A 13,607-nucleotide genomic window follows, 5' to 3' on the forward strand; every position below is an offset into this window, starting at 1 on the left:
TAAAAAAAAACTTCATTTTTTTTTCAACTTATCGCAAAAAGTAGAGGAAGTTAAAGTTTAACTATTGCGCACTGACTTTTGTTTTCCTAAAACTCTATAAAAAATCAGCTAAAAGTTTTTTCGGTTTTCATGCCTTTACGCGACGGTTAAGCATTATTGTTGACACTTCACATATACTAATGAGAGGGCAAACAGAAAAAACAACACCTTTTTTGAACCAAATCAACTTCAACATTCTCATAGTTTCACGTGGTGATCGTTCGATTCACCTTTAAAGCTTCTCATTAATTAAAATAATGTAAACAGTATGTTTCCAATTATTTTCGATCGTTATCTACATGCCTAATATTTTAGGATTTTTATACCTCGCTGAGTGACTCTCGGTTGGTCAGTTCAATGTCGGAACGGATTTAAAATAAAGAAATCGCTTGAACTTCCTATGTTTTGGTTTGTTGGACATTCAAGGTTTATGTCGAGGTTGCTGACACATTCAAAAATACGCTCAACCCCTTCCAACGTTGCGTTGCTTACGCGAAAACGCAATTTTGTCGAGAAAAAAAAAGACAAAACAAGCAGCAGATCATGTTATAATTTTTTCCCCTATTTGCGAGAAGACCCGGAGTTAATTGAGTTATCAGTGCTTATGCACCTCGCATGACGTTTATGGCCAATCGATCGCATAACTACTAATTGCGGCTCAAACGGTTTTCAACAAAATTGCCACCCCACCGCGTATGCTGCTGCTGGGTACCTGCGATAAGTCAAACAAATAATTTACCCATCCAACCGGGGAGAGCGGTCATTAAATTGCACAATGAGACAAGAAAAACCAACAACAACATTCAAACACTAAAAACGAAGCCATCATATGGCGGCGGGGCCCTGATGCGGTGTGGACATCCTTTCACTTGTAGTTTCGCGAAGCGCGGTGAAATTTCTAGCGCTTTTCTAACTTTTTCTGTGGCACACGTGGTGGTACAAATACGGGGCCGGACTATTGCGTGACAATACCGGTTCCGATCGATTGCGGATCTTGGAAGTTGGAAGTATTTTTTATTTGTTCGGAAACACCTTAGTCGGATTCAAATGCTCGCTCCGCGATGGCTTATTTGGAACGAGACGAAAGTAAAAGTCATACCTACTCGTAATAAGCATAATGATGCCGACGACGACGTATGTGATGATGGGTGCATCGGATTGGAAGAGACGACCGTGAAACGAATGCATATCGAGGGCAACAGTTGAAGGCATTTCAAGCGCATTCCACCACCTTTGCTGTGAAAACCGGGGTAGTGAATCAACGAAGGTGAAGTTGAGGGCCGGGCTAGTGATAATGAACCATACTTGGATATCACAAATTGCTTCGAGATGGAACCAACGCACGGCTCTAACATTCAATGAACGATTTCAGGGCGATTTCAGAATATGTTAAGCTAATCTCAATTGTCTGCCCGCCTCGTTTTAGTCGAAGACATCGTGGCTCCACGGTCATCCGTGCCGATAGCATCGGAGTAAACCGCAGGAGCCAGAATCCTGGTTTGTCTGGCCCCTGGCGGCTTGATAGAGGGCTCATAACAAAACGGGGAAAGCACGGACAATGGAGGTCAGCAATCACACAACATCCACGCTAAGTCGAAGTAACAGTAGGACCAGCTCTAATTCAGAACTAGAAAAAGAACTCATTGATCTGGAGATTAGCGGAACACACAACAAGTCTAGTACACTCAAGAAACGGATCTCAAGCAGTAGGACCCCAGCTAAAAAAGCTAAACGGATACGATTTTTTCGGAATGGTGATAAATTCTATTCGGGCAGTACAATTCCCGTGTCCGGCGAGAGGTACAGGTAAGGATTAAGGGAAGAATGGAGTGTTGGGTGCTGTTTAACAGGATTGTCTGGCTCCGGTCAATCGATTGATTGCCAATTCAATTATCTCCACAGGTCGTTCGATAGCTTAACTGAGGACCTTACGAGGCTGCTAGAAGATAGTGTCACCCTTACCGGGGCCATTCGGGCAATATACACGCTCGACGGCAAGAAGGTGGAAAAACTCGATGACCTCGAAGACGGTAAAAGTTACGTATGTTCCTGTAATAATGAAGGTTTCAAAAAGATAGACTATAACATCTCCAGTACTAACATTACATCCAAAAACACCAATAGACTGTCTAGGTGAGTATTTATTTATAGTCCCTTGAATGGTTCTCGCCAAGGGCAATTCCGCTAATGGGATCAATGACGGTTGAATATTTCAGACTAATACGTCCAGTTTCGCCAATTAAAAATGGCTCAAACGGAACAACACCACTCAAAGAAATAAGTGCAGTTGTCCATCCTAGAATCGTTACTCTGATCAGGAATGGCGTGAAGCCCCGAAAGGTAAGAAAATGATGAAGGTCATGTACCTGCATTTAGAGGAATTAAGCAAACGATTTTGTTTACGAACATAAATGTTGACCGTGATCTCATTTTATCATTTTCGCTGAAAATAAACATTTATGCTCGTAGTTAAAAACAAAATCACCGTTTTAAAAATAGATATTGATTGGTTTCGTTTTGGTTTCGTTTCCTGCCCACCTAGATTCTCCGATTGCTGCTAAACAAACGCAACAGTCCAACGTACGAGCACGTGCTGACGGCAATCACGCAATGCGTCAAGCTAGACACCGGCTGTGTGCGGAAGGTGTTTACCCTGTCGGGGATACCGGTGCTCAAGTTGGCCGATTTTTTCGCCGAAGAGGATGTGTTCTTTGCGTACGGAAACGAGCGGGTCGGGAACGATGACTTCGAGCTGGAACCGGACGAGCGGAAAACGATCCAGGGCCACAAAAAGACCCTCAGAAGCAACACCACCCGGACCGGTCCGAAGCCGAAGATGCCGATCAAGAGTCACAATGATACCTTCGTGTGCGTCGACGAAACCGTGCTAAATGGAGTGATCTCACCGGATTCGCTGCCGCTGGAATTGCAGAACAAATACACGCTAGGATCCATCATCGGTAAGATAGCGCTACTTCTTTCAGTTATCTGTATATTTTTTGTGTTTTCTCCGTAATCAGATTAGTTTAGTTAAACTATGGTATTGTAAAAGAAAGTGATCAAGTTCAACAAAAGTTTATACTTAAAGTTAAGTGGCAAATTTCATAATTTATTTATGTTTGTTGAGCCAACTTTAATAAAGAATCTCAGCAATGTTAATGTTTATTCCTAAACAAAAGGGAATTCCTACATATGTAACTCGAACGGTTTTCAAATCTGTACAAAAATCGTTATCTAATGTGTGGAATAAATTCCCACGTACTACATGGCATTAGACAATTTGAAATCATTAATTACAGTATATTTTCAGGATTTTAAAATTTCATAACAAGGGTTCTAGAAAATAAATTTCACCGCGGCGCAAACACTAGTTAAGTGTAAACAAGGGCGCTTTTCTAATCCTTTATCAAATAATAAATCATATTTACCTTCAGAAAATGTTCATTAGGCATCAAAAACCAGTCTTAGCAATAACAGTATAATTTCTAATTTTTGTAGGGGAGTGTGTTGATAATGAACAATATGATACTGTAAAAACATAATAATTTCGACCATATCCGCTGTCTGATTCAACCATACCATAATCTTCTACGAACAAAAATTGAAATTTTTCGAGCTGTTTAGTATTTTGAATTTATTTTTTTATAGAAACCCAATGCTTCGAAAGCATGAGGGATAATAAATCAGCTAGTTAAGTGAAATCTGCGGCAAACCACTTGAAATTTTTTTTTTAGTTTCGTTATCTTCAAGTATGTATAGTAGACCGCTGCAAAAAAATTACATTTTGCTCCCATATGTATTTTCGAAGCCTTTTGGGTTACCATACACCAAGCATCGTGTAAAATTTTAGACGATTTGGTTGATTCCTAAATTAGCGCAACGTGTTTCAATTTTGTATGGAAATTTTTATGAAAGAAGACTTTTTTGCATAATAAATCGTCCAGCAATTTCAAATAAGCTGAAAATGAAGTTTATCTTTTATTGTTGATTTTGCCTATTCTTAAGCTTAAATTTTTGTTCACATCAAAAGAAGCATAGTTTTTTTTTATGAAAAAAGTTATAGCCATTTAAAAATAAAAAATCTGAACCCACTGAACAGTCTTTGGAAATGGCTGCCTTTTCTTGCTTGAGCTTATAATCATTTCATGAGATCTTTTTGCATGGTTATATAAATCAACAAATTTATTATGCAAATTAATTTTTTTAGATTTTTTATTTTCATTCTACGGTTTAACAGCTTTCAAATAGCAGTCAAAAACGCTAAAATTCTAAAAATAATGTTTTGAAAATTTTGTTTTTGTATAACATCGGATATCTTTTCTGGGGTGATAGTTAGGTTTGTGATTTGGTCAAATGAAATTTACTGGAAAAATCAAGAAATATTTAAAATCCAAAGTTATATTTGTTTTGAACTTCCAGTATGTCTCTGGTGATTTTTGAATGAAAAATTTCGTTTTCCCATACAAATTTCCATACAAAATTAAAATCGCTTATCCAGGACCGAAAAAATCGCTTCAACAATTTGTATTGCTTTTCTGGCAGTAAAAACAACCCAAAAAAGTTATGGGAGGTAAAAAAAAATTTAAATTTGAAATTTCCATACAAAGCTTGTAGCGGTCTAATGTACAGATTTATCATATTGATTTTGCATAAGAGCCTTCCGTTCCAAAAGCGGTAAAGCGGTAAGGATTCACAATAACACACGACGGACATGACACTTAACTTTTTTACAAATTAAATGGATGGGATTGGAATTTGTTGATTTATAGAGGATTTTACCATCTTGGTCATTTTTCCTCGTTAAAAAAAGGTTACATAGTTTTTTTTTAAATTTTATCAAATTAATTTACTGACTGATCAAATTACTGGCTAACTAAAATATCATAGTAATCATCGAAAGATGGTTTGGTTAAGAGATTTCCCTCTTGTTGAAGATCAAGAGCGGTGACATAATTGGTGGGTTATCTTCGTTCATTAGCGGTTTCTTAGAAGTAAAGCTTAGTTCATTTACAAATAGCACGATAATGAATGCATGTATTTCAAAAACCATTGGTTTGATCGAAATACTTTCTTGGAAGGAAATAAAGGGAATCTTTCTTAAACTAATGAACAAATTTGGAAAAAAAATCTGTATCGTTTTCTGGTAATGAATATTTCTATTTTTTTCATGGTCTATATCCCAGCATCCGGCGCACACTTTTTTAAGTCACGATATTAATCAGTTTTTCACACTTATACTTCGTCTAATCTGTATTGATACAGCTGCATTCTCTTCCTTCAATTTCTTCAACATACTTTTTGGGAAAGACTACGAAAATATCTTGAGGAGTTCAACCCTGAGTAAGATTTCTGTACATTGTCTGAAAAATCTGAAAGGATCGGTTAACTAGTTAATTTTCTACAGCGTTTGCTCCGTGATGTCGAGAAAAATCGACTGGAAACAAAGATGGAGCTATTTTTGTGAAAAAAGAGAAATTTGGATTTGGTTCACTAAATTTACAACATTCTTTGTGATAAATTTTGATTTTGGGATAGAAAAAAGCCAAATAAAACATTGATTACGATGTTTTCAATACAAACATCTGTCCAAAAATGAATTAAATCGTCTGTTGTGCTATAATGAACCTCAATTTCAATCGCGTTAATCAATTTTCGTCAAATGGTCAGGTACAAGATAATACATTTTTACAATTTTAAGATTTTTCAATGAAAATTGTCAAAGATACAGCGAATTTTGTGAAGCAATTCCAAATTTCCCTTTTTTTACAGGAATAGCTGTATTTCTGATTCCAGTCTTTGTAAAGACTAAAAATTTTGTAGAGCGTTAGTTGGATAGTTGAACTAAATTGTGTGGAAATTTCATTAAAAAAATATCAACCGAGAGGGAAATGGCAGCTTTTTAAACACGTATGTAGCGATCAGTTGAGGTTGGTTTCTGATACTTTCCAAGTTTGATGGTGTTGTCCTTTTTCCTTGAGATTAATGTGTCAGAAAGAGAATGTGTCAGAAGAAAATACATACATATTTGCTATTCACGTTAACTTATTTTAATCACTTTTAAACCTATACTTTTTGATTCTCTGCATTTAATAATGTAGTGCTGATTCTGGTGCTATTTTCAGTAGTTCATACAACAATCTCTGCTATAAATTGATTCCGATTGTATATGCTTAAAATTTGGGGATAATGTATGTAGTTCACAACACCTCTCACAAAAAGAGAGTTTGCGTCCAGGCACAACAAAATTGCGCAAACGGCTTCCGCACACGTGAACGCATGTGGGCCATGTGTTAGCTTCCTTTTCCACCGTCGTAAATTCTATCGAGCTGTGTTCCAAATGTCATAAAGGTCACTTGAAAATTGATAGATTTGTTTCATATTTAAAATTGATTTTGTATGAGATCACCGTTTTTTGTACAGTTCAGGCTCATAAAGTAAAATAAATCTCACGGTTTGAAAAAAAAATTTCAGGGATTTTGGAAGAGATGCCCGAGCAAACTTTGATGGCAAAATTATACCTAATTTTGCTATCATACCTTGAAAGTAAATTAATTTAGGTATCATTTTGCCCGAATAAAGGTGGTTCAATGCCAAAGTTTGGGTCTCACTTTTCATATATGGATACCTCAATCATATCAAGTATAAGTTTCACTGAAATCTCAATGATACCTTGTTTTGCAAACGTTTCAAAATGAGTTTTAAAGACATAATGATGCAACTTCTGGGCATAATTCGCAATCAAAATTTGGCATTATTGTGATATTAAATACTTTTCAAAAACAAGCCAAACAAGGCATCATTAAGCATACATTGAAATTAAAATTAGGGGAAATGTTGTATAAATTATGCATTTCCTATAACTAGGAAATTAGCTATCATCAAAAGAAAGTGTCTCATTTCTCATAATTATCAATATCACGTGAAAATTGCATAAATCATGTTGTTTTATTTCTGTTTATTTTTTATGGGAACCCCTAGTTTAAAAATCCTGTATAATAAATCATCTCGTTTAGATGATTTTGTAAGGGATCTTTTCCCTCTCTCCTCTTTAAAATGCAAGTACCTTTTAACTATTATACAGACAATCTTAAGGCCAAAGAATTCTCGAATACTAAACTTAACGTCATTCTGAGTACCCGTCTTATACCCGTCATAGTGTTACAATTTTTTTAAACACTTATAATAAAATAGAATAAAGGAAAAACATATTGTTTTGGTCTTTTCGAAAGTTTGTAATTTTGTTTATCTTTTCGAGGGTGGACTACATATAATAAAAACTTATGCTTTTTCATAGGTGATGGAAACTTTGCGGTTGTTTTGAAACTGAAAGACAAATCTTCGAATGCGGAGTTCGCTCTTAAAATTATCGACAAATCGAAATGCTCCGGAAAGGTAACAGATTATTTAGCAAAAACGCGATGTTTGGGCACCGTATAACTTTTAAAACTCTCGACAGGGACATTACCTAGCGGCGGAGATTCGGGTGATGAAAAAATTGAACCACCCCTACATTATTCAGCTGATTCAGGATATCGAAACGATGAACAACATGTACCTGGTGCTGGAACTGGTACGAGGTGGGGACTTGTTCGATGCTATCACCCGGGTGACGAGGTTCTCGGAAAACCAATCCAAAATTATGATGAAGCATCTGGCATCGGCCATGTCGTACATGCACGCCCTCAGCATCGTTCATCGGGATATCAAACCGGAGAATTTATTGGTAAGTTTTCATGGGTTTGCTTTGTCCAGGTTTCATATGATATCATATCAATTCTTTTTTTTAGGTTGAACTGGACAAAGATGGTAATGTAGTACTGTTAAAACTTGGTGACTTTGGGCTGGCGTGTGAAGTAACTGAACCCTTGTTGTCAGTTTGCGGAACTCCCACTTATGTGGCCCCAGAAATTCTCATGGAAACCGGCTATGGCGTGAAGGTAGTTTTGAACTTATTAATTGAACATAAAGCACATATTAAACTAAATATTCCAAAACATTGTAGATTGACGTCTGGGCGGCCGGTATTATTCTGTATATACTACTATGCGGTTTCCCACCATTCGTTTCGCCCGATAATCAGCAGGAGCAGTTGTTCGATGCCATCTTGAATGGATTCTTCGATTTCCCCGCTCCATATTGGAACAACATTGGTGACAGTGTTAGAGATCTGATAATCAACATGTTGCAATCCGATCCGGAGTTGCGATTCTCCAGCGAAGACATTCTCGATCATCCCTGGCTGACGAGTGACATTGTAGACGACACACGAGATCCCAATGGGTATCGAATTATCTCCAATCTGGTCTACTAGAACTATTCCATTCTCACAGCTAGCGCGTGTTGTGTTTGGGTGTGCGTGTGTGTGTGTGTGCGAGTAGGTGTTAACGAGTGCATGTGCGTAAGAATATGCATACGATTGCGAAAGTCTCAGCACCCAATCAGCAAAGCTGACAAGCACCGACCCGTATTACTTCTAGCTCCTCCTATTTTGTTAGACCTTTTTAGTTTTCTATCTCTAACATGCACAATTTCCAAATTTTGATTGCCCGTTAGATAGAAATCAATTTTTCTGTGATGACTCAGTAGCATTATGTGCGCTCACAACAAAAGCTATTATATAAAATTTAGTTTTCAAATCCTTTATGACACCTTAGGTTTATGAACCCATCGGCGAAATAAATGGGAGCACCTTGCACGTGTAAAAAGCACCATAGAAATTGTTAATAGCATGGTTGAATTAAATAGTCATATCTTATTAGTATCTTTTTCAACATATACGATTTTCTTTATTCCATATCAAGTATCCAATGAATCAACAATCAACTACTATTGAATGCAGTTAGAAGGATGCAAAGCTGTTCTAAGCAAAAAAGCAATCAAGAACCGCCAAAAACTGTCAGTGAAGACGATCAAAAATATCAGTATGCGTAGATGATCAACAAATAGTTGCATGAATTCGGAAGAGACAAGTTTGCATGCCGCATTCAACCAATTGACTTGCATCCACTTTTTGCAAGCCTTGTATTCGGAGGAACCCAAGAGAAAGAACGAGATTAAAGGAAAGAAAGAGAGAGAGAGATTGTGAGAAAGAACGATAGAGAGAGAAATAAAAGAGAGGAATCGAATTATGTAAATAAGCATTTTAAGGTATTTATGAACTATATAAATAAAACATTACTGCTATTGCTAGTAAGAATATTGATAATACTGTACCATTTGTATTGCGCTTAGGAAAAAAAGAAAACATAAATGAAACGAGAGCGAAGTTTGTCATCACTACTAGGTAACATTACGTCCTGCATAAAGATTCGTTGTTTATAATTATTGCTGTTAGCAATTGCAGATTTTTATTCTTTTGAATAATTTAAGCAAGCTTATTTATTTGGTTTAATTATTGTTAGCTCAATTGATGCGATCTTATTGGTACTAAATGAAAGGGGCGCGTACAGACCGTAATGATCTTTTTTGTCATCATATTGAATCCAAAAAATAGCACATCGGATATTGAACATAGTCGTACTTTACGTTGAGCCTTTATCTTGTTTTGAACAATTAGTATTTATTTTCAACCTTCTCTACATTCTGCTTCCCGAGAATGTCGTAACAGCGTTCTCCTGAGTTCACTTTTCAAGAGCACACGTTGATAGTCCTTAGTTTTACTGTTTAAGTTTGATATCTCACCTACACAAATATCTATCGACAGGAAGGAATCACTTTAGGGTAATTTCAAATATTAGAAATTGTAGCATACGATTGGCCGAATTGATACTTTTTTTAATTAAGAAATACACCGAACGAATTCAACAGTACACATAATTATGAGAAAAATACCTGAGTTTATTTTCTTCTGTTTTTCGAAAGTCCCTTACGCCTTCTATCGTTTTTCTTATTCAATTCTGTTTTTTTTTTCAATTAGGTAGTTTATTGTCAGTATAATTGATAATTGAAGAATGAGCACCAGAACCCAAACATCAACGGTTATAAATTGAACTGTTTTATTCAAGATCAGACATATTTCTTTTAAGTTAATGATTTTGGCTGCAGCGAGAGCGTTTCCTAAGTATCTACATATCTTAACAAAGTATTTTCAATCGGAGAATGTCGAAACAGAAAGGCAACAGTAATTTTTCTATTTTTCTTCTAAAAACTTTTCTAAGGCGACTCATATAATATTCCTGCGACAGATGAAGGCTACAAATAAATTGACTTTCTATGTTTAAGCTTCCTCCAGAAGCCATAACTCATAATCCAAATACTCACAATCCGAAATCATAAACAAGATTGCCTAGGTGCCTCATCGTGTGGAACATTGGTAAAAATTTGTACAACCGAAGCATTTTTCAGTTTTGTCATGCAAGACTTGTGAAAAAAAAAAGTTTTCGAAAATAATGGCTTACGCCTGAAGCAATTTGATAGAAAGTAGTTTAAAAACGATGATCAGAAGAAGTGTTGCTTATTGGCTTTGTTTAAAAAGATATCAATAGTTATAAGTCTCATACACACGATGCGTAAAGCAGCTGGACCACAAAAAAGGAAAACCAACTGACAAATTCCACAAGGATGTCAATTAATAAGCAAATCGATTCAGAATCAAGTGTCCGCAAGCACATCTCGAAAACGGATTGACAATAACAGACCACTCATAACCATCAAATTCTTGTTAACGATTGATTTAGCAGCGATTCGCATCATCTTCTGCTCCTTCCAACATCTGCTCCTGCCACGTGATGAATACTTTCATTTATGCTTGATATTATGCATAACTGCAATATTTACGAAACAAACAAAACTAACTATTCGCATAATCACACATTAAGCTTCCTTCACAAGAACATCCGTCAATAAAATCGCAACTATGTTATCGCCATGAGTAAGTTCAATACTTAATATATTATGATAGACCTTAAGTGGTAAAAACCAAAATGAGCTATGAAAACGCAATGTATCGAAAATTGCCACGTCAGTGTACGGTGTGGCACAACGAAGTTTCGCGCGGCAGTCGAACAGGTTTTATAGGTACTCTGTTGAACAATCCAACTCACAATCTCGACATTGGAAGAGATTGCAATGCAATAATGCGCGACTGCGGAAATAAAAATATCAGTAACCAATATTTTGGCAAAATCATGAATAAATGTACTATAAACCGTACAAAGAATATATACAACAGGCTTTGGAGTTTTTTTTCTTTAATCCGAACGAATTTTTCAACCAAAACCTCGAGCCTTCATTTTGACTTGCTATACATATGCAAGAGATATCCCTTCTTGGCATTCCCAAATAGCATTCTATACGTTGTTTGACTTTATTAAAATTAATCATTATTTTTTGTATGACCGTTTCATTCTAGGAAAAGCTTGCAATATTTAATTTATCATGTTTTTAAAAAAAAGTGCTGTTGGATAAAACATCAAGTGTTTCAACTGAGCTACGAGAGCTATACTGCCCTTCCATGCATAAGTCCCAAGTGTAAAAAATGCAAACTGAGAAAAACGCTTCCAAAGTATTGTTTGGTGGATACTTTGTACAGATCCACGCATTTTGAGTAACATTTTATTTAAAGGGTGATACGGTCAAAATTTGACGTATTTCTTTCAATTTTGCATTTAAAAAACCTGAACACCCCTCATTTTGAAGGTGTGTGTGTGTGTGTAGAATGTTGCTCCTATTTTGATTTTGGAATACACTCTTCAGTTGTCAAAATGCCGTCTAAAGAAGAAGAGCAGCGTATCAAAATTTTGCTCGCGCATCGCGAAAATCCGAGCTACTCGCACACAAAGCTGGCAAAATCGCTAAAAGTTGCCAAATCAACCGTTACAAATGTAATTAAAGTGTTTGGGAAACGTTTGTCGACAGCTAGGAAGTCTGAATCGGGGGGAAATTGAAAACTGGAAGCTGCTGAGACGACAAAGAGATTTGCCGGTAGTTTCAAGCGAAACCCTAACCTCTCTCTCCGAGATGCCGCAAATAAGCTGGGTGTATCGTCTAAAACCGTGCATCGAGCCAAAAAACGAGCCGGACTATCGACTTACAAGAAGGTAGTGACTCCAAATCGCGATGATAAACAAAATACAACGGCCAAAGCGCGATCCCGGAGGCTGTACACGACGATGCTGACGAAGTTTGACTGCGTGGTAATGGACGACGAAACCTACGTCAAAGCCGACTTCAAGTAGCTGCCGAGACAGGAGTTTTATACGGCAAAAGGAAGGGGAAAGGTAGCAAATATTTTCAAGCACATGAAACTGTCAAAGTTCGCGAAGAAATATCTGGTTTGGCAAGCCATCTGTACCTGTGGCTTGAAAAGCAGCATTTTCACAGCTTCCGGGACTGTCAATCAAGAAATTTACGTGAAAGAGTGTTTGAATAAACGTTTGCTGCCTTTACTGAAGAAACACGGTTGTTACGTACTGTTTTGGCCGGATTTGGCATCTTGCCATTACGGTAAAGAGGCCATGGAGTGGTACGCCGCCAACAACGTGCAGGTGGTTCCCGAAGACAAGAACCCTCCCAACACGCCAGAGCTCCGCCTAATTGAGAAATACTGGGCTATTATCAAGCGGACCCTGAAGAAGACCAAAAAAAACTGCTAAGGACGAGCAGCTGTTCAAGGCAAACCGGCTTTCTGCGGCGAAGAAGGTGGACAAGGTGGCTGTACAAAATCTGATGGCAGGGGTTAAGTGTAAGGCCCGGCAATTCAGATTTGGAAAAGCGGAAGCCTAACTGAATATTTTTCCTGAATTTTATACTAATTAAACTTGAAAAAGAAATTTATGTTGATTTTTTAAATAAACGATTTCACCGATTTACACGCGTTTTCCCTTGACCAAATTTTGACCGTATCACCCTTTAAAACTTTGGAAACAAAGTTTGTACAAAAACTGATTTTTTGGATAATTTAGGATGATAGCAAACATTTTCCATGAAAAACTCGAAAATTATAAAATTGCAGGACTAATATGCATAGCAGAACAGTAGGGGAGAGTGGGGTATCAAGGGCCACTTTTTTTCTTTGCTTCATCATAACTCCTTTGTTTATAAAAGATAAAAAGAAAAAAATAAATGAAAAGATTTTGTACATTCTTCAGGTATCTATGGCATTTTTTTTTAAATATTTTAAATACAAGTTAAGAAGCATATGAGACGTACATAAGTCTAAAACATATAGAAAAACATGCTTACGCAAAGTGACGACGATGACAGTTGGATTGAGATTCTAATCTCAACACACAGCTGAGATATTTAGATTGACCCACGTTTCCCCATGGCCCACGTTACCCCACTCTCCCCTATATAAAAGCAACACATTTCTGATTGTTTCAAAGTCTTGTTGCCAGTTTTATCAAAGCACTCTGGGCTGTACTTAAAAGTCATCATAAAACCGAGGGACAGCCTTCAATCACGACAATGGAGTGTTTTTGTTTCTTTTTGAGTGAAACTCCAAACGAAACTACACAGAAAGAAAAATGTAATCTTACATTGCAAGTTTTCACATCATCGCCACGAAACATATGAAAAAGAGTATAACATTTAAAGGCTAAGATGAACTTTACATGTCACCGCATGCG

At 36.8% G+C, this 13,607-nt stretch overlaps 1 protein-coding gene across 3 annotated transcripts in view; it reads left to right on the forward strand.

Moving 5' to 3' along the window:
• Positions 1 to 11,199, forward strand: part of LOC129748020 (serine/threonine-protein kinase GL21140-like) — a 75,086-nt gene extending 63,887 nt beyond the window's left edge. For 2 of the 3 annotated variants that reach the window (XM_055742470.1, XM_055742469.1), the window contains exons 3-10: positions 1,466 to 1,845; positions 1,942 to 2,172; positions 2,256 to 2,379; positions 2,582 to 2,999; positions 7,334 to 7,431; positions 7,496 to 7,762; positions 7,827 to 7,976; positions 8,042 to 11,199. In XM_055742470.1, coding sequence (XP_055598445.1) covers positions 1,598 to 1,845; positions 1,942 to 2,172; positions 2,256 to 2,379; positions 2,582 to 2,999; positions 7,334 to 7,431; positions 7,496 to 7,762; positions 7,827 to 7,976; positions 8,042 to 8,350 — 1,845 coding nt within the window. In that variant the 5' untranslated portion in view covers positions 1,466 to 1,597 and the 3' untranslated portion in view covers positions 8,351 to 11,199. The remainder of the gene's footprint in view (positions 1 to 1,465; positions 1,846 to 1,941; positions 2,173 to 2,255; positions 2,380 to 2,581; positions 3,000 to 7,333; positions 7,432 to 7,495; positions 7,763 to 7,826; positions 7,977 to 8,041) is intronic. The other variant, XM_055742471.1, reaches the window with a different exon arrangement.
• Positions 11,200 to 13,607: the final 2,408 nt, after the last annotated feature.

The sequence above is a fragment of the Uranotaenia lowii genome, chromosome 2 (genome assembly GCF_029784155.1).
Source record: "Uranotaenia lowii strain MFRU-FL chromosome 2, ASM2978415v1, whole genome shotgun sequence".
Lineage (NCBI taxonomy): Eukaryota > Metazoa > Arthropoda > Insecta > Diptera > Culicidae > Uranotaenia > Uranotaenia lowii.